Raw genomic sequence first — 20,085 nt, 5'->3', positions numbered from 1 at the left:
CTGTCCCCACAACCCCTGCGGTTCTGGGGGGGCTCCTGGGGACACCCCTGGGCTCAGCCCCCCATGATGGGGATGCTGGAGCAGCCAAGGTCGGGGGAAGCTGTACCACCCCCCCCAGCCTTCCCCGGTGCTGGGCCGGGCGGGGGGCGGGCCGCGGGGCGGGCGGGGCGGCGATGCCCCTCCCGGTGCGGCGGGGCCGGCGGCGGCGCGCAGCGGGGCCGGGGCCGCTCACACCGGCGGCGGCGGCGGCGGCGGGGCCATGAAGGTGAAGAAGAGCGGCGGGGCCGGGGCCGGAGCCGGGGCCGGGGCGACGGCGGCGGCGGCGGCCCGTACCGAGGAGGAGCTGGGCCGCAAAGCGCTCATCGGGCCCGACGACGTGCTGGGGCTGCAGCGGGTCACCAGCGGTGGGTACCGGGGACCGGGCTGCTCCGATGGCGGCGGGGCGGGGGGGGTGTGTGGAATGCGGGATGGGGAGGTCCAGCGCCGACCCGGGGGTGCAGGGTGATGGGGACCGCGTCCCCTTTGGGGCTGGAGAAGGGGACAACCGCCGGGGGCGGGGGGGGGGGAAGGGGAGGCGGTCCCCCCTCCCCGGGGCATGAGGAGTGGGGATGCGGTACCGCGGGGGAGAGGGTCCGCCCCGGGGATGCGGCGCCCCCGGGGGCCGGGTACCACCTAAGGACCGTCCCCCAGGGGATGCCCGGCTCTGAGGCTCCGTGCTGGGGATGTACCCCCCCTGCCCCATCCCCTGGGGATGCGCAGGGAGTAGACACATCCCCCCCCCCAGGGTCGAAGGTCAGCGGTGAGATGCTCCCCGGTGCTCTCCCCATCGCCCCCCTCCTGTGTCTCTGCCCCCAGCCTGTGCCCACAGCGACGGGGCTGGTGGGGGGACAGGCTGGATCTATGGCTGCGGTGTGCGTGGGGGCTTCGCTATCGACTCATCCTGCAGTCCTCGTCCCCCCCCCGCCCCTAGTTTCCCCTTCCCCAATATAGCACTGCTGGTCATCAGAGCATCCTCGGGGCCGGCGGGAGCGTGCGGGCTGGAGGGTTTGTTGTGCTCGGCAGAGCAGCTCGGTTGGGACCAGGTGGCCACGTTGGACCTGCTGGGGTTGCAGCGCGCCGGGCTGGGAGAAGGCATGTGCCTCGGGCCAACCTGGCCGCAGGGGTGGCCTCCCCCGCTGCCCCCAGAAAGGCCTTTTGGGGACCTTTGGGTCACCTCTCTGCGAGGAGGGGGCTGGCAGGGAGGAAGGGGCTGGCCAGGGTGTCCGGCCACGCTCCTCGTTGCCTCGCAGCGCCCTGCGATGTGGCGTTAGAGCAGGTTTCGTGTGGCAGGCCAGGGCTGTGCGGCGTGACGAGCCCCGGAGGAGAAGAAAGGCTGCGGCTGCCAGCGTCGGGGCGTGCAGGCCCGTGGGGCTGCCTGTGGGGAGCAGGGCAGGAGGAAAACCCTGCTGGCGCTTGGTGTTTGCCCTCAGGAGGCTCCACCGAAGGAGGGGCTGCAGATGCTGGGGGGGTCCTTGGGTCCCCTTCTCCGAGCTGAGACACTCCGATGGGCTGCAGCGGTGTGATTCACTGCCCAGGCCCAGAAATCCTCTGCCTGTAGCAGGAAGAGCTGCGCGGCAGGCGCTGAAGGGTGCTGCCCGGCGTGCTCGGAGGACCAGCGGTTCGACGGAGAATCCAAGCGACGGCCCCGTTCAGCGCTTTGCGGCCTCGCTTTACAGCAGCCCGCGTGTCCCTGCCTTCGGCGGTGCTGGCTGGAGGGGCTGCAGGCTCATGGCCACCATGCACCCTCGCTCCTGGGGCGTGCAGACCTCACGTGGCATCTCTCTGACCATCTCTCTTGCTAAACACCGGCCTGCCCAGGGCACAGGGAAGGCTGGGCTGGTCACCCTGGCTTCAGAGCCAGGAGCTGGTAGTCGCCTGTCTCTCCCAACCATGGGGCAGCACGCTCTGGAGCACAGGGAAGACGTGAAATGTGTGGAAGTGGTTTGTTCCTCTCCTGCTATGGGATTTGCTGGTACAAGGGGTAGTGCAGGGGGTGCGGATGGGTCACGCCAGGCATTGCAGTGAGCCCCGGGTAATGCCTTCCCATGGGAAGTGTTTGTCTGTCCTAGTGGGTACTCAGGGGCCAGCAAATGCTCTCTGCACCTAAAATCCTCAGTATGTGCTTGGGGATACAGGTATACGATACCTCCACAGTGAGAATATCTTGTTTTACTATCTAGCAATATTTCGCAGCACCCCTTCTCAAGCTCAGTTTTCCACCTGGTGGGTTTAACACAGCAGCAAAGGTACGCGAATATTGTCCCGATCCTTAACATGTAATGGTCATTTGGGGCATTCTGCGGCCTTTTCTCATTTCCACGTGTCACAGCCAGCTCTTAAAAGCAGGTTGCCAAAAATACCAACGGGAAACCGTTTCAGCCTTCTGCTCCGAGCGGAGGGTGCCGCAGGGAGCGGGAAGGACCAGGCTATGGGAGAGACGTTCATGGTTACCCCAGCCCCAGCCTCTCCCTTGGAGGTGCTGAGCTGGGGCAGACGCGACGCCCTATTTCAGCGATTCTCGTTGTGATGCCTAAAGCTGTGGCCCTCCAGACAGTTTGAAGGTGAAGCGGGAGTTGGTTGGTGGGGTTGTAGCAGAAACGTCCTGGTGCCTTGGACATCCCTCGTGGTTCCAGATGGGGTATAATTCATCTCCGTACAAACTCATGGGCCAGCAAGATGGTGGCTGGTGCTGTCGAGGGACTGCGGGTAAGCTGCGTGCTGCTCACGGACCCGGCGTGGTCCGGCCACGTTTTCGCATTGCTTCAGCAAACAAAGCCCAGGGTAAACCACGTTAGAGGCGGGCTTGGTGCTGCAGGAACGTGTGGTTTAGAAATGTTTACACCACGAGCAGCCCGTGTGTTTCTCAATGGCCTTCCAGCTTGTGAATCCCAGCCGCTGTACGGGGTACGGCATGGATGCAGTTACAAAAGGGACTCCCTGGCATGGCAGCAGGGCACCGTGCTCATACCCAGGAGGGTCCTTCCACCCCTGCACGTGCCCGAGCTGTCCTGATCTTGCAGCTGCTCTTTTTAGAGCCAGGCTTGGCCGTCTCCTGCTCGCTCTGCCTGCTGCGGAGCTCCTCCATGCTTCCTGGGCACATCTTCTCGCCCTCCAGCCCTGGAGGAGCCGGGTCTCTCTGGAGCCAAACTGATGCTCCTGGTTGGTACCCGTTGCCCAGACAGCCCACGGGCAGGCTTTTAGCCCCGCTCTGGCATTCTGTGATTCTACGCTTCTATGATTTGGGTCTAGGGGAAACGCTTGTTTTTGCAGCAGAAAGCACAGCGGGGGTTTCCTCTTCCCGTAGGTACAGCTGATAAGTGACGGAAGGTTAAATGTCTCGGGCTGGGAGGGTGGAGGCACAGGATGCGGCTCGGTGGCAAACGCGCTTACTGCTAACCCAGAGAACCCCCTCCGTACCCAGCCGGCAGGGCCAGCTGGGCTCTGCTCTTAATGGGCTTCTAATAAGCTTAAAGGTGGTGGTGGGGGGGTGGGGGTGGGTTTGCAAACCGTCTTGCATATGCCGCGTCCTCTCAATGTTAAATTCTTCAGCGGATCCAGGGCCGTAACGTTTCCGGGCACGCTAAGGTCCAGCCTGACAGATCCGAGGTGCTGCCCCGGAATATCTGGGTATTTTGGCTGGGCTGGCGCTGGCCCTGCTCCAGCCGGATTAAGCGTAAGGGGGATGAACCGTTTCCTGTGCAGTTAGCAAGATTTGTTACTTGCTCACACAACTGCGGTTACAAAAAGAGGAAAAAAAACCTTACTATGTGATTAGCAAAGGAGCTAATCACGTAGTAGGGGGCAGAGCTCAGTTCAAATTGCAATTAATTACCGAGGCAGCCAGAGGATCAGAGGAGGCTGCAGTCATTGGGATGTCGGTGCCTGTGGATGCCGTGTCCTGCCTCCTGGAGCCAGCTGAGGAGCTGGGACGCGTCGTCCCCGAGGGACTGTCCCTCGTGTCTGTCACCGTGCTGCATCTCGCAGCTTTGCTGGGTCACGCTGTGCTACTCCCACGTTAGCTGCAGGGCAAGGGTAATTCAAGCAGAACTTTAATTTCTTCCTCCATCTTTGGGATTAGAGGCGTCGGTGGCCACCAGAAAGATGATATTCCAGCCCCCATAATGCCGTCCCCTTGTGCCAGGGTGCGATAGCGCCAGGCTTCAAACGTAATGAGGTACGTAACGAGGTGAGCTTCAGCCTCTGAGACCACCCTGCTTATCGTGGCTTGGGGCACCTGTACAGTTTGTCGGCAGATTAAAGCTTTAGTCTAAAGCTTAGTTTGATTTTTAGCGAACCAAAGGGTTAAAGCATTGATTACATAGTTGGAGACAATTACAAAACCAAACCTAAAAATAAGGAACGCGCACTTAATCGTCGCTGAAACTAATCTCTTCCCCGAGCTGTCGTTTCGGATTTCTCTGAGACGTCTCTTAGCAGCTTTAGCTCAAGGCCGGCTTGGCAGAGGGCTGCCCCGAGGGGTCGCTCAGGGCAGACCCTTCCTGGGTGACTTTCCTACCCGTTTCCCCGTAGCATTGAGGGGAAGCTGCCGTGCGCAAATCAATCTTCGGAGCTGCTCCCGGACCGTGACTTTTTCTTTCCTTCCCCAATTAATTGGGAAAATTTATCGTATTAGGAGCTCTGATTAGCAGGGGGTGTTTGCGAGGAGGTTAATGAATCGCTGTTCCGAGTTGTCCGGGGCTGTGATATGTATAAAAGCGTTTTGATATGCTGGTTTCTTGGGGCGGAGCGATGTCCCAGAGCTGCTCTCGCCGCGACCCCTTTCCTCGCCGTCCCCACACGCGTTATCAGCCTTTTCAAGGCTTTGTGATAACGTGTTGTGTAGACGAAGGGGGATTTTTTTGGTAGTCTCGCAGTGCAATATGGCCTGCGAAGATTTCCAGGGGCAGCACACACGGCGCGTGCGTAGCAACGGGGCGCCGGGCTGGTGTCTGAGCCGGTTCCTTCTCCCGTGTTGTGGGTTTGGGCCATCCTTGGTGGAAATGGGGAAGGTTAGAGGAAAGCTGGGGGGAATCAGCCTGGGCTTAGCCCCGTCTAAGTGCGAAGCGAGTGGATTTCATTAATGTCATGCACGTGGTTTCAGACGTCGAGTGCGATCAGCGCCAACAAGGGGGCAGGAAAGAGCGTTTGGAGGCCACGGGGGTGGGGGGAGAGCAGCTCCGTCCTTCCCTAACAGGGTTTGGAGGGCTGTGATCAAATTAATTTGTGGGAGGGTGGAGCACGGAAAGCTCTAGGTGAAAAAAAAAATTAAAAAAAAAAAAAAAAAAAAAAGAGGTGAGCAGGCTGCCCAAAAAAAGGCGTGCTGCCAGGTGGGTACATCTCATGAGCAATGGGGGATCTTTGTAAATGCCCCGGCTCAGAGCCTGCTGGCATGCCCCCCTCTGCTTTATGCCTGGCATCGGTCAGGAAATGTGCTGCTGCAGGAAAAAAACTCCCGTGGGATTCTCCTGGAGCAGGATTTTTTTTTTTTTTTTCCCCTCTGGCGCATTCCCAGCAGCCTAATTCCTGAGCCAGGCCGGGGCTGGGGGGGGGGGCTGCAGGGGTCTCCCTCCCCATTTCTCTTCGCTCCCCCGACACCCCCGGCTTTAGAGACGGAGGGGATCCTGCCCGGTTTATCTTGCCCTTCTCTTTACGGAAGGTGAACTGCTGAGGCAGAGGGCAGAGAAAACGGTTTAAGTTTTGCTTTTTTTTTTTCTTTTTGCTTTTTTTTTTTCTTTTTGCTTTTTTTTTTCTTTTTGCCTTTTTTTTTTTCTTTTTGCTTTTTTTTTTGCTTTTTGCTTTTTTTTTTGCTTTTTGCTTTTTTTTTTAATTTAATTGAACTCCGGTTGTCTAAGCAGGCGTGCCGACACGGCTCGGAGCTTGCCCTGCCTTCCCCTCCAGGTCCTGCACTCTGTCCTGCGTCACCGCTCCGCGTCCCCGCCGGGCCCCGTGCTATTTTCCGTTCGCTTCCTCTTGAGACTCTTCAATCTGATAATCTCCTAATCTCCAGCTCCCGGCGATCCCTCGGCGGTTGTCTTTGCTTGATACCTGCTTTATGTCTTGGGAGTAGCCTTCAGAAATAGCTCCTGACCTTGTTGGCTAATAAATGTTAGGAAATAGGCCCGCGTCGCTACAGGAGCCCTCTCATCCCCCAAATTCATGTTATTGCCTGTGCTGGGGCGAGACGTCCCTGTTACAAGTCACTGCTGATGCGTCACCCTTCTTGTACAGCATCCTCCTGATTTATGCCCGTTTTCACGACCAGATTTGTCAGTCCTTTCTTACCCCGGGTGCCCTCTACTTTCCTTTGTGGGCTGTTAAAGCCCTAAAATAAGAGCTGCCCGATCTGAGCTCAGAGGCTCTGATGGGCACGGCAGAAGTAGCCGTCGCGTCCGTGAGAGGGGACACGTGCGTTCTCCTGGTGGCAGGGACTGAGAAGGGATCCTGAAAGCGGCGCGACGAGGAGCGCTAACCCCCTTGATGAACTCCTCTTGACAAAAGGGGACGGGTGGGCTGGTTGCAAAGGAAAATCTGAAAATACGTCATCAGTTTTTAGCTTTCTCTGAGGAGGATCAAACACATAATCTCATCCATTGGATAACCGAAGTAACAGGGAGAGGGCAGGAGGAGAAAGTCGCTTCGTTAGCTTTCTTCTCGCGTTACCTAGCGTTGTGTTATCCCTCACCTTTTGTGCTCCTCGCTGACACCCGCTTGCTAAAGTACACGGCTGGAAATACGCACCGGGGTTCACAGCTCACCGGAGAATAGGCAGTGCCCGCTGTCATTGTCTGGGCGGTTTTGCCGGTTTCTTTTGCAATCATCTCGGTGGTTGTTGGGAGGGGAGGAAGGTTTCCTGGCTGAGAAACCGGCTCTTCCCTGGACTGGACAGCAGAGGTTCCACCTCAGAACTGTAAACAGGGAATGAGCATCCACGGTTTCTGATAACAAAGCTGGAGACCTCTTAACGAATGCCTTGCTACAGATCTACAGATTACTGTTTGGGGTTGGTGTTTTTTTTTTTTTTTTTTTTTTTGTGGAAGCGCTTTTTCATAGAATCACAGAATTGGCCAGGTTGGAAGGGATCTTTCAGGTCATCGAGTCCAACCATCAACCTAACACTGACAAAAACCATCGCTAACCCACATCTCTAAGCACTACGTCTACCCGTCTTCTAAATCCCTCCAGGGATGGTGCCTCAACCGCTTCCCTGGGCAGCCTGTTCCAATGCTTAATAACCCTTTCAGTGTAAAAATGTGTCCTAATAGCCATCCTAAACCTCCCCTGGTGCAACTTGAGGCTGTTTCTTCTTGTCCCATCGCCTGTTCCCTGGGAGAAGAGCCTGACTCCTCCCGGCTACCCCCTCCTTTCAGGGAGCTGTAGGAGCGAGAAGGTCTCCCCTCAGCCTCCTCTTCTCCGGGCTGAACACCCCCAGCTCCCTCAGCCGCTCCTCACAAGACTCCTGCTCCAGACCCCTCACCAGGGAAAACAAAATCACCCAAAGGGAACAGGAGAATTAATTGAGGAATCCATTATCTGGCTCGGGAAGCCCACCGCCTCTGCTGCTTCCCGAGACCACCCCAGGGTTGCTAGTTGTGCTTCCAGGCTCTTCAGCCCCATGGTAGGTCTTAAGGTAGGAAATATCTCTAGCAGGGGGGAGCTGCGGATCTTTGGGCATGGTACGGAGATTATGGGAAGGAAGCTGCGGAGGCTCCGGCAGGAAGAGTGATGCGCGAGAAGCAGCTGCTAATGCCAGGCTTGGGCCAGTTGCAGGAGTTTTCTCTTTGCTTTGGGAACAATTTCAACCCAGTTGGCGAATTCTTTCCAGGAGGAGTTTGGGTCTGGGCGTCTGGGATATGGCAGTTCACGGGGCTTTAGGAAGGAATAGGAAATGCTCCTCTTTCGTGACCTGTTTTTCTCTGCTTAATGTGGGTGCTTAGGACAAAAGCCAGTCCGTTGGGTTTCCTAAGATGGTGCTGATGTGTCCGTCCCTCCATCACTTGTTTGGAGCTCTCTGTCAGCCCTGAACCAGGCCAGAACTGCGGGCTTGTTCAGAGATTTATTGTGATTATTTGGTTAATGACGGGAAATAATGCAACCTGCTTCAGGGGAAGTGGAAGAAACCAGAAGACGTTCTGTCCTGAGAGTCCAACACTCCCTTTCTTGTAATGATCCACTTCACTCGACGGAGGTTTGAGCTGCCTTACGTCTAACTAAAATAGCCGTGGATGCGTCCTCCGTTCCCCAAACTGTGGTGACGGTGAATTCGGATAATGAAAGCAGATGATACATTGAAGTGCGTCACGGAAGTGTGGGCAACTGGGCCCGACAGTAATTTAAAAATAAGTATGTATGGGATGAGATTAGCAAATTTGACAGTGCTCAGCTCAGCAGAAGTATCTGCCAATTGCAAGCAGCTCGTTCCCAATCAGACCTGCCAGGGTAGCCCTGGGCTTGTCTTATTTATGGGGGGCAAAACCAGCACGTGGCTACTTTGATTGATTTTTTTTTTGAACAGGAATCGCAGCAAGCAAATTTAATACAGACCGAGAGATAGATAGATTATATATATAGATATATTTATATATATACACACACACTTCTTTTTTCTTACTTTTTCCTTTTTCCTTTTTTCCTTTTTTCCTTTTTTCCTTTTCCCTTTTTCCCTTTTTCCCTTTTCCCTTTTTCCCTTTTTCCCTTTTTCCCTTTTTCCCTTTTTTCCCTTTTTCCCTTTTTTCCCTTTTTCCCTTTTTCCCTTTTTTCCCTTTTTTCCCTTTTTTCCCTTTTTCCCTTTTTCCCTTTTTCCCTTTTCCTTTTTCCTTGTTTCCTTGTTTCCTTGTTTCCTTGTTTCCTTGTTTCCTTTTTTCCTTGTTTCCTTTTTTCCTTTTTCCCTTTTCCCTTTTCCCTTTTCCCTTTTCCCTTTTTCCCTTTTTCCCTTTTTTCCCTTTTTTCCCTTTTTTCCCTTTTTTCCCTTTTTTCCCTTTTTTCCCTTTTTTCCCTTTTTCCCTTTTTCCCTTTTTCCCTTTTTCCCTTTTTCCCTTTTTCCCTTTTCCTTGTTTCCTTGTTTCCTTGTTTCCTTGTTTCCTTGTTTCCTTGTTTCCTTGTTTCCTTGTTTCCTTGTTTCCTTTTTCCCTTTTCCCTTTTCCCTTTTCCCTTTTCCCCTTTTCCCCTTTTCCCCTTTTCCCCTTTTCCCCTTTTCCCCTTTTCCCCTTTTCCCCTTTTCCCCTTTTTCCCTTTTTCCCTTTTTCCCTTTTTCCCTTTTTCCCTTTTTCCCTTTTCCTTTTTTCTTTTTTTCTTTTTCCTTGTTTCCTTGTTTCCTTGTTTCCTTGTTTCCTTGTTTCCTTGCTTCCTTGCTTCCTTGCTTCCTTGCTTCCTTGCTTCCTTGTTTCCTTTTTTCCTTTTTTCCTTTTTTCCTTTTTTCCTTTTTTCCTTTTTCCCTTTTCCCTTTTTTCCCTTTTTCCCTTTTTTCCCTTTTTTCCCTTTTTCCTTGTTTCCTTGTTTCCTTGTTTCCTTGTTTCCTTGTTTCCTTGTTTCCTTGTTTCCTTTTTTCCTTCCTTTTATTTTTTTTTCTTCTCCCTCTTTCTTTTTTCTTCTTTTTTTTTTTTTTTCCCCCCTGCTAGGAGACTGGGCACTGCCAGAGAAGGGAAAAAAACCCGCTTGACTGCAGTACTCTGGCAGCTAATCTTCCCAGATGTCATCCAGTTAGATACTGGCACATTGATTTTTTTGTTGTTGTTGTTGTTTTAAAAAAAAAAAAGGGTTTAAAAATATTTTCCCTGTGAAAAGAGTTGGAAAATATAGTGGAGGGGTGCAAACGTCGATGAGCAGGAGCCCGGTGGGGATTCTGCCCCGGGTTTTACTCCCCTTGGGTGGCTCTGCTTGGCTCTCCTCTGCTCCAGATGAGTCATGGACACTGTTACTGCAGCAACGCTGCTGCCAAGGAGGGGGATAAAGCTGTTGCCATGGTGCTGGATGGGCAGGAATTCTGCAGGAGGAAAAAACACTTAATAATTAACTCGCAGACAAATGCGGCTTCAGACTTTGCCAGCGTGCTCTGGGGAAGGTGTCCTGGGCTCCCAGGCGACCGCCAGCCCGTCCCGGTACAGCCCTTGCCATCGTGGAGAGCCGCTGGCTCAAATGTGGCCCTGGGGGGCAAAGCTGGGACCGCGGGGAGCTGAGCCGGCTCCTGTCAGTTTGTGGTTTGGTTTTGGAGCGGGGAGGTTGTGGGACGGGTTAAGGATTCGGGGCTGGCTGATGTGGTAGAACCAAAAATCACCGTGTGATTGCGGGAGGTCTACCTGAGGACCGACTGTGAAGCGCTGGGGCTTAGGGCAAGGGCTTGATTTAAATTTCTCTCCCGTTTCTGTTAAAGACAGAAAAGAAGGTTTTGTGCAGTTCTTGGGCTATTTTGTCTAACAGCAGCTTGCGTTTTTCTCACAGTAATAAAAAGGTTGAGCTTTTATCTTGTTCTTCCCGATGGCGTGGGTATTGGTCTTTGTTTTCCTTTGTGCTGCGTTGGCAGGAAAGGGAAGACCTCCCTGCCAAATGCCAGAGATGCTTCGAACACAGTCCTCTCTCTTCAAGCCCATTCCTTTGAGCGTTTGCTTCACGGTGGTGACGATGGAGAGTGGTAAAACTCGTGTGGAGAGTACGTTTAACGCCTCTGTTCCTTCTACCAGCGAGCACAGTTCTCCGCGTTAAGGAGACTTAGAAAGAATGAAAGGTTTCCAGGAAAGCAGAGGTGCTAGGTGTGGGGTTCGTGCTCCGCCGCGCCTGGGAGCAATCATCTTCCCCACCTACCTTTGTCCCTCGCTACGGAGCGACCTGATTTCTCTTAATTATGGATCCCAGCGCGGGAGCCGCGCTGTCTGGGAGTCTGGGATTTCTCCGGCGTTTGGGATGTTCTCTTACTGCGCCGCGGCAATCTTTTAGTAACTCCCGATCGGCGGGTTGTGCCAACCACTGCCCATCAACCGTACACACACGCTCCCCCCCCCGCCCCCAGCCGTCGTGTAGGCCCCCGATTTGTTACACCTGCGCTGAAGTAGGGGTTGTCACGGGCAGGTCCGATCTCCGAGGACGCTGTAACTTGTTTTCGTATAGTCAATGGATAAGCCGTCGGTGGATGGATCTATTTGAATTTTATGAATAGGAAAGCAGGCAGCAATAAGTGATTAACTCAGACTAACACCAGGAATTAGTAGCTGAGAAAGGGCTTAGAATTAGAATGTTAAAGTATTACTTTCCCCTTAGAACCTCCAAAACAAGCCTCCTACGACACGCAGACGCCCAGTTGTTCAAAAGGCAACCCGGCGACATTTATTTAGATTTGTCAGGATAAAGTAAATTATTGGAGCCGCTTTTATGTGGGGCGAAAATGAAATATTGCTGCCCTTTCCCCAGAGAGGAGGCTGATACCCAGGCTGGGAAGCTCTCTCAGGGCACAGCAAGGGTGGTGACGGAAACAAGGACTTTCTCCCCAAAATACCGACTCTGGTGGAAGCCGGGAAGGGCTCTGTTCCCAGACTGGTTTCTTAATGCAAGGAAAGGCTTCGACGCCGTTTTCAGTGCTGAGGAAAAAAGAGGTCCTTGCGTGGGACGAGCGTCGGTGGAGAGGAGACGCCACCCTTTGTCTGCAGAGGGCTGGAGACAGGGGAGGTGGCACAGGAGAGGACACTCCTGTCCCAGTTAAGTGCAGGCTTAGCGCTCGCAAAGCTGCTTAGCACTCGCGTTCTGCCCAGCGGGCAGTTTTTAAAACAGGCAAAGCCTCTTACACTGGAAAGGCTGGGATTTGATGGAGGTGCTGACTATTCTCAATACCCCGAGGGGCGATGGATGCAGAAGATGCCGGCACGGGGTTGGGAAAAGGTGATGACCCAGTGCTGGGGGAGAGAAGGCTTTTCCCTGCCCTGTCCGAGCAGGGCGGCGTGGGCATTCACAACTGGGACTGTCTTCCTCGGCATCCGTTTTGGATCAAACAAAACAGTAGTAGGTAGCGGAGATGCCTTTGGGCTGCCCTCGCTGCTGGTTGTGACCTCCAAAGAGTAATACCTGGTAATTCCCGGCAGCCTTCATTTAGATTTGCTTTCCTCTGCAGATTATTTGTGCACTCCAGAGGAAAATGTTTACAAGATAGACTTCACCAGGTTCAAAATCCGGGACATGGAATCTGGCACGGTCTTGTTTGAAATCACCAAACCGGCAGCTTCAGGTGAGTGCGCACACAAAACGCTGTTTTCAGGCGCAAACAAATGCTAGTGTCTGCTTCCTTTTGCCTTTTCCCACTCCTTTTACTCAATACATTTCCCAAAACCAGGAGACGCTCTCGACTGCTGGAGCAGGGTCCCAGCGTGCAGCAAAAATACTATTCAGGTGTCCCCCTGTACCGACACAGTGAACAGAACTCGCTGCTGCTGTGTCTTGCGATTGCCATCTGTGATGAGAAAGGACAGATGGGTGTCGTAAACAGAAGCAGAGGAGGAGGAGGAGGAGGTCACTTGTGTGTTCCTTTCCTGGCTGTTCATCAGCTAGAGTCCCCCTGCACACAGTTTAACTCTGAGTCTAACATCGTTCACTCAGGAGTCAGGAAAACGGTATTTCCAAAAGGGAGAAACTTTGTCAATCGTGCAAATTAGGCAAACTGAAAATCCGTGGGTTTTTTTCTTTTCATAATTTTTAGGTGTTACTTCTAACCACCAAGGTGTTACCTGTTGCCAGTGGTAATAAAAACCCAGGGCGACTGTTCTTTTCCCGATCAAGCACTCTTTTCAATCTTCCCCATCTCCCTGCAGGGGGGAGGGAGTTTTCTGTAGCCCAGAGGTAGCAAAGCTCAGGTGAAACGGCTTGTTCGGCATCACGCCGCCATGCTGAAACGCGGGTGGGAGCAGTAAGTCACTTCAGAAGGCAGGACGAGGGGTAACAGTTTTAAACTGAAAGAAGGGAGATTGAGATGAGATCTCAGGAAGAAATTCTTTAATCTGAGGGCGGTGGGCCCAGGTTGCCCAGAGAAGCTGTGGCTGCCCCAGCCCTGGAGGGGTTCAAGGCCAGGTTGGACGGGGCTTGGAGCAACCTGGGCTGGTGGGAGGTGTCCCTGCCCAGGGCAGGGGGTGGCACGGGGTGGGCTTCAAGGTCCCTTCCAACCCAAACCATTCCATGATTCTATACGAAGAGCATTAAACCACAGGGCCCTCCTGCAACACTCTGAGTGGCCAGCAGCGGATGCCTTGGAGAGGACAGGACGAAGGTGAGCACATCATCAGGCTTTCTCAGAATAGTTTCCCGGCTTACATGACTCCGTAATGTATGTCCGCAAGTATTTTCACTGGGTTTCTGTTTCTCAGACGACTGTGACGGGGCTTTGCTTTGCGTTTTTCCAGAACGTGAGCACAATGACAAGAAGGACATCGACCCCAACGCTGGACGGTTTGTACGCTATCAGTTTACCCCGGCTTTTCTTAGACTTCGGCAAGTGGGAGCCACGTAAGTAATGGCTCCCGGGCTCCTTTTTCTAGTGCAGGAAACGACTGAAATCTTAGAAAAAGTGGGTCTTGCTTGTTGATCCTGTCAGGAAGGTGATTTAATGGGATTCTTTTGTTATTTTATGGATCTTCAAACATCTTTGCTGGACGCTTTCCTTTCTCCACCCCTTTAGTTTGTTTATGTACCTCAGGAATAGGCATGGCGTTGAAGAGATTAATGCTAAAAGGGGCAAAACAATATGGACAGACCACCCAGGTATTCCAGCTCTATTCTGCACACTATTGTTCGTTTGTCAGAGGCTCTGCCAGCTTCGCAAGGTGTTTCTGCATCCTTCCACATTGCATTCCCCCCCCCCCCCAAAAAAAAAAAACCAAAACCATTAACCCATGGATGCGTGCGGAATGGTGAAGTCACGTTTGATGCTTTACGTGCCAGAATGATCTTTGACGTGTCTGGCAGCACCGCGCGCGTCCATCCCTGAACCACACCAAACCGTGACACCTGAAGTATCTTTCTGTAAAGCTTTAGGCCCAAGTGATTGCTCCTGTGATACAGGTGTATTGTGTCTTTGGTAAAAGTTAGTAGTATTTTCTACTAACTCACTGTTACTACTGACTTACTACTGACGGCACATTGATCTGCAGTTGGAGATGCAATTTTCTGGCCCTCCAAAGCGCCGGCTGATGGGCTGCTGTGTCTTTACTGGAGGTTTTAGAAGGATGTTGGGCCACAGTGTGGCAGGTCCTGTGTTATCTTTTTTTTTTTTCCCCCAATCGAGAGCTTTATGCCCGTTGCTATTCTGTCATTAAGCCCATAATACTATAATCGAGTGTCAGTTACCGTTTCCAGCACAAACCTTTGTTTCACGTGTGTATAAATCATTAGTTTGGATGGGCGTTGGAGTGCCGTTTGATGGATCCCTTCAGCAGCAAACGTGTATTTCACAGGAACTGATGTACAGTAGCCTTGCTTCAAACAAACAAACAAACAAACAAACAAGTGGCTTTGAGAGCTTGATTGCAATTCAGTATTTGGTTATGATGCAAAAGAATTAAACTTTGCTGTCGAGAATATATTTAGAGCGAGGTTGCACATTCCCACTTCCTGCTGATCTTACGTGCACCATTTAGGTTTTGCTTTGGGAGAAAAATTGAAGTTACCTCTCAATTAGCATCTCTTTGGCCGCCGTCTGGTTAAAATGGTGAATGCGCAGCTTTTGATTTGTGCCAAACTAGTAACAGCGTCTTCCTGGCTTATTCGCAGCGTATCCCGTGTAACTCACACCCACCTTTCTCCCAAGAGGCCACGCTTCTTGGTAAGAGAAACTTGAGTATAGCGCTGCTCAAAGTTGTGCCCCTTTACCACTTACAAGTCAGGAGTAGAAGAAAGACCTTCTTCTGTAGATCTGGCTTTTTTTTTGGTACTCAGCAGGAGGATTAAAATAACTCGTATAAAAACCCAATGCAATAAGGAACGTCTAGGGAAGTGTCTATCCAGGATAGTTGGAGGGATCTTTTCTTCACTGAAGATGAGTTTAAGATTGTAAAATTGTCTTGCGTGTCCTTCTGTTTTTTTTTCTTTTTGAGTAAAAAGAATCAAAATATAGTATAATCTCTGGTTAATAATGCTACGTTGTGTCCCTGTAGGAAAAGAGGGGACGATAATTTGGTTAGTATCCTTGCTTTACATTTTGGGCTTTTTTTAGAGGAGCTCTCTTCCACCTTTCAGGAACGGTTGAAAAATCTTACGTGAGGAAGAAAGCTCACTTCAATCTTGTCCTTCTTTTTCAGGGTGGAATTCACCGTAGGGGACAAACCCATTAATAACTTCCGCATGATTGAGAGGCACTACTTCCGCGATCAATTGCTCAAGAGTTTTGATTTTGAATTTGGGTTCTGCATCCCCAGCAGCAAAAATACTTGTGAGCACATCTATGAATTCCCCCAGCTCTCTGAGGATCTCAGTAAGCGCCCTTTTAATTACTGGGTTATCACACCGTGAGGTTTAATCTAAGGTGTTTTGAAGAAGCCCTTTCTTAAGAGCTGTCTGTCGCAAGTGGGCTGGGTACAATACTTCCAGGTAGTTTTACATCGGTGTTAATACAGACTTTGGTTTCTAGTAGCATGTATCTTGTCACTCACCAGACGATTGCCCCCTTTTTTTTTTTTTTTTTTTTTAAAAATTCATACGAGGGAAGGTCGGTGTCAGGGGGAAAAAAGATAATCGTGTCATAAACCAACCCAAAAACTAGGATTAAAAAGACATCCAATAAATGGATGACTTAAACGTTACGTTCTGTTTGATGTGCTGTCTTGATGGCTTGGGAGGTTTTAGTTTTAATATGAACATAACTTTTATTTTCCCTCCTCTCTCCCAAGATACAATAGCAGGAGTACTAAATCTGTGCGATATTATGTTCTTTACAACCCCTAATCATGTATGTCGGCGCTAATATTACAGTCTCTGGAAAATACAGTGATGCGCTGCCTCTTACTTACTGTCACACCACAACAAATTTCATAGAATCAGAGAATTGTTCGGGTTGGAAGGGACCTTAAAGACCATCTAGTTCCACCCCCCTGCCCTGGGCAGGGACACCTCCCACTAGACCCATCCAACCTGGTCTTGGCTCTTTGGCTTTCCAATTTTCTTTGGAGTTTGCTGGTTTATCACCTTTTTTTTAAACAAAACAAAACAAAGGCCCCAAACTCTAGTGGTATATTTTCTTGAGGTTAGGTAGGACACTTATATTTTGTATGGTGTCTTAACATATTTGGATTTTGTTGGAGTTCTTTAAAAGATGCTGTCAATGAATGGTTTGGGTGCCTGGTTTTGGCACCCAGTGGAGTGGTTTTGGTTTCTTACTTGAGAGTTCGCTGCCGTCTGAGCGATACTATTAAACGTAACTGCAACCCAGTGCAGAGCATCGCAGTGTAGGGTTTCTGCATAATACAATTAATTTTTTTTTTTTTTCCTTTTTTTGCAGTTCGAGAGATGATCCTTCATCCGTATGAGACACAGTCGGACAGTTTCTACTTTGTAGACAACAAGCTGGTGATGCACAACAAGGCAGATTATTCGTACAGTGGAGGACCTTGAGCGCAGGCTGGACAGCCCACCTGCGCTGGCCTTCCCCTTCCCATCGAAGTCGTCAGGGATACCAACACCTTCGGTTCAGTTGCCTCCAGCGTCAACTGGACAAGGATCCACAAACCAAGGACTCTTTGCCACAGTAGGAGTTTCATGACTAAATTTGCCAGTCTCCTCTCTTCTCGAGCTTTGAAGCAGACCCAGTTCTTCAGAACTTTAAGAGGTTCTACAATGGTGAACGGTCTTTGGATGCCACTTCCCGAAGTTCTTTGTCTGCTTTGAAAATGGCCTTGTGGGACCTTGGGAGATTTTGCCCTAATTCTGCGGATTCGTGCACTTGCCCTCAAGTATCTCTTAGGACGCGATTGCTTTCTCAAAGAATGTAATCTGAGAAACCACAGGAGCGGATTGGATGCAAATGCGGAGTTTTTGTTTATTCGTTTCTCTTTGCGGATGCTTCAAAGGCATGGCCAATTTAACCTGTACATCCGGTTGAAAATGTCGAGCATAACAATTTACAAAAGCAAGTTTCATCTTTAGATTAGTTGTCTAAAGAAGTATCTCGTCCTTTAGTTTCGTTCCTTCTATGTAACGCTCTGTTTAATCTTGGAAACACTGAAACTCGCAATGAGGACAGTAATTCTGTGACTGAGCTGTTTTTAATTGGGTACCGTCCTTTTACATTTCACATGAAGGCAAAACAGCATCGAGGGTCTATGAGCCTCTATAAACCTTTTCCATTAATTTCGGGTTTTGCAAACTGATTGCAGAGTAATCAGGAAAAATGGAAGGATTTTAGCTTTATTTAATACTTTTATGTAGCTAACATTCAGCATATTCATGCTATATGTTTTCCATGGCTATTTTCTTTCATCTCTGCCTAGTACTGAGATAAGGGCTTCAGCAGCGCATGTTAGAGCAACGCTTTCGTTTGTCTAGGCCAGTTGGAGAGCGTGGAATTTCCAGTTTTCCATTTGTATCTGAATTTGAGGACTCGTTAATGACAGCGTTTTCCCTTTGTCAGAAGCGTTTCGCGTCGGGTGTTGATACAGGTGGAAGAGTAAGTCTAGTTAAGGCGGCGGGACTTGAAGGCGCAGCAAAAATTTAGCAAAAGCTCTCTCTTCAGACCCTGTAAGAAGCTTAAGACCAATTTTGCCCGCGTTTCTCGGCATGTGCTGCTTAGAAAGGTAGACGGGCAAAGAAGCAGCAAGACCAAAAGAGCAAAAACTAGTGTGTGCAAAACAAAGCCTGAGAGGGGGCGGCCTGTTGTCATGAAACCCTTACTCTAAAGGTCAGTTCGCTGATACTTTAAAAGAAATAAAAGGCAGTTGTGGTTTGTAGATATTTCTATAAATACTCGATGTCTCCATGTCTAATTCTGTGAGTTTAAGTGGAACATTCTATGTTAGCCTCAGATAGGTGTGGTTGTAATAATTTTTATAAAATCCCACGTCCCGGCGTGATTAACATCTTTCTAGTCGCAGCCGAAGTCAAACAGACCTACGAATGGTTCGAAACGTAGCCATCTGCCTAAGAACAGGGAGGGTTTTGTGCTTTTATTGGGGCTTGTGATCACTATTAAATGTGTTACCATTTGTATTTGGCTTGGCTTGCTTTACTGCTGAAAGAGGATTCGGTTTTCTAAGGAAGACGCAGTGAGTTTAGGTTACAGCACAGGAGTTTTTTGATGAAGATTGATAGCTAAGGAAGTACCTAAAGTTCACTGATTTTACACAACTAGTATCTTGTAGTAATTATTATCACAACGAGACTTGTATTTATCGCTGTTTTTTGTCTCTAGCGCATTAAATCATACAATTAGCCTATGGCTGACTTAATCTGCTTGAGAGTTACAAAGAACTTCCTCGTTATTTGTACAATGCTTTGAGCTACTGATCACGAAGTTTTATAGCACGATAATTACTAAAGGTGGAAATAGTTTCAAAAAGTCTAGGTCTGGCCTTTCCCCTCTTCTTTTTTTTTTCTTTTTTTTTTTCTTGTTTTTGCATCAGGGCAGTTAAAGTGTATCTCCAATGGCATTTTGCAAGTTTAAGTATTTATGACTTTTATTGCAACTCTTGAAGGAGAAAATACACTGATTTGAAGACAGAGGGTGTGTGTTTATAACTAGCACCCGTTACGGGGTTTTTTTGGGGGGTATCTTTCAACTCTCACCTGCTGTTCATAATAATCACTTCTGTGCGTAAGATTTTTTTTTAAAAGAATTCTAGCCATGGTTTTGCCAGGATTGCCAGTCATACATTTCAAACAAAAATACGCATTGGGGTATATTTTGGTGGAAGCGGCTGTACTTTGGTCCAGACTTTTGTCCATCTTGGGTTGTGGGACTGAGTTTCCTCTCCGTTTATCACATCATTGACCGCTGAGCTCAAATAGTCAAAAACCGAAAGCGTTTCCATAAAAGGATGGCTGTAATCCACTCAAATCGAGTGGTAGAGATGCCCCGTTGAAAGAGAACCTTGAGAAAGTGACCTTGTTTCCCAACGGTGTGGCGTGTCGGCGAGTGGGCTTTCTGACGCTCTGCATTTCGTGGTAGTTTTGAGGTTAGGCATAAGAGGGTGAACTATCCCCCGCCGACCTGAATTCTGCTAACTGCCCTGACCGTTCAGATTCTGTGGGTAATCACTTCGGGCTACCAGAAAACTTGGCGTGAATCATACAGGAGACAGTTTATTGGGTGAATTTGTCGTCTTCTGTTATTAGGAATACCTCAAATACTTCACAGGAATACTTCAAAGTATTCCTGTACTTTAAATACTTCTGAAGAAAGAAAAACCGGACGTTTCCAATGAAATCAATATCAAGATATTTTAGCTTTAGCTTTTCAGTTTGAGGAATTTTTACTTTTTTTTTTTTTTTTTTTTTTTTTGAAGTCCCCGCATTTGGCCACAAATAACGAGTTCTAATTCTTAACCCAAGGCAAAAAAACCCCCCAACTTTCTGTGGGGAGTGTAACGAAGGTGCTTTTTCCCCCCTCCCCGTATCCCAGTTAAGGCTGTTAATTCGCTCTTTCACTTGGAAACACTTTGTTAGCCTTTCCTGAGGGTCATCTACATCCACGATGTTTACGACCGCCTGGGAATCGCCGCCCGAGGGAGAAGTTCGGCTCCTTTTCTCCCTGTTCTTGCACCGGTATCATGCGTAGCGTTGACACGAGACTTCATACTGGTGCACATAAACCAAAAAACTGTTTCTTCCAAAACTTTTGCGGTACAGTTGCTGTTCTAATGCCACTTCCAGCCTCTTTTTTTTTTTTTTTTTTTTTTTGTGTTAAAACTATGTGGAAAACTGAATGTGAAAAGGCCACGCTTTGTACAGCACCGAACAACTTCAGCCTTCACCTGAAAGGGAGCTGAGGGCTCCCGGGTCAGTTGTAAAATGAAAGTCATGTTTTTCCCCCCCCTAAATTGGCAGGCGATTCTGATTACACAGCAGTTGAAAGTCAAACGTGAGCAGTATTGT

The 20,085-nt window shown here is 49.8% G+C and overlaps 1 protein-coding gene across 1 annotated transcript; it reads left to right on the top strand.

Annotated features, from left to right (window-relative positions):
- Positions 1 to 184: 184 nt before the first annotated feature.
- UNC119 (unc-119 lipid binding chaperone) lies at positions 185 to 18,711 on the top strand. Its single transcript, XM_074594681.1, has 5 exons — positions 185 to 404; positions 12,131 to 12,244; positions 13,410 to 13,512; positions 15,303 to 15,475; positions 16,499 to 18,711. The coding sequence occupies exons 1-5, from the start codon at positions 260 to 262 to the stop codon at positions 16,609 to 16,611; spliced, it is 648 nt and encodes a 215-aa protein (XP_074450782.1). The 5' UTR covers positions 185 to 259; the 3' UTR covers positions 16,612 to 18,711.
- Positions 18,712 to 20,085: the final 1,374 nt, after the last annotated feature.

Source organism: Larus michahellis, chromosome 7, assembly GCF_964199755.1.
Source record: "Larus michahellis chromosome 7, bLarMic1.1, whole genome shotgun sequence".
NCBI lineage: Eukaryota > Metazoa > Chordata > Aves > Charadriiformes > Laridae > Larus > Larus michahellis.
The sequence above is the reverse complement of the archived record's forward strand: the minus strand, read 5'-3'. Positions and strand labels throughout refer to the sequence as shown.

What these genes read in the sequence shown, in the direction of transcription:
- UNC119 (XM_074594681.1), top strand. Translation starts at nt 260, where the DNA reads ATGAAGGTGAAGAAGAGCGGCGGGGCCGGGGCCGGAGCCGGGGCCGGG. An exon ending in GCTGCAGCGGGTCACCAGCG is followed by an intron (nt 405 to 12,130) that starts GTGGGTACCGGG and finishes TTTCCTCTGCAG; the next exon opens with ATTATTTGTGCACTCCAGAG. An exon ending in CTTCGGCAAGTGGGAGCCAC is followed by an intron (nt 13,513 to 15,302) that starts GTAAGTAATGGC and finishes CTTCTTTTTCAG; the next exon opens with GGTGGAATTCACCGTAGGGG.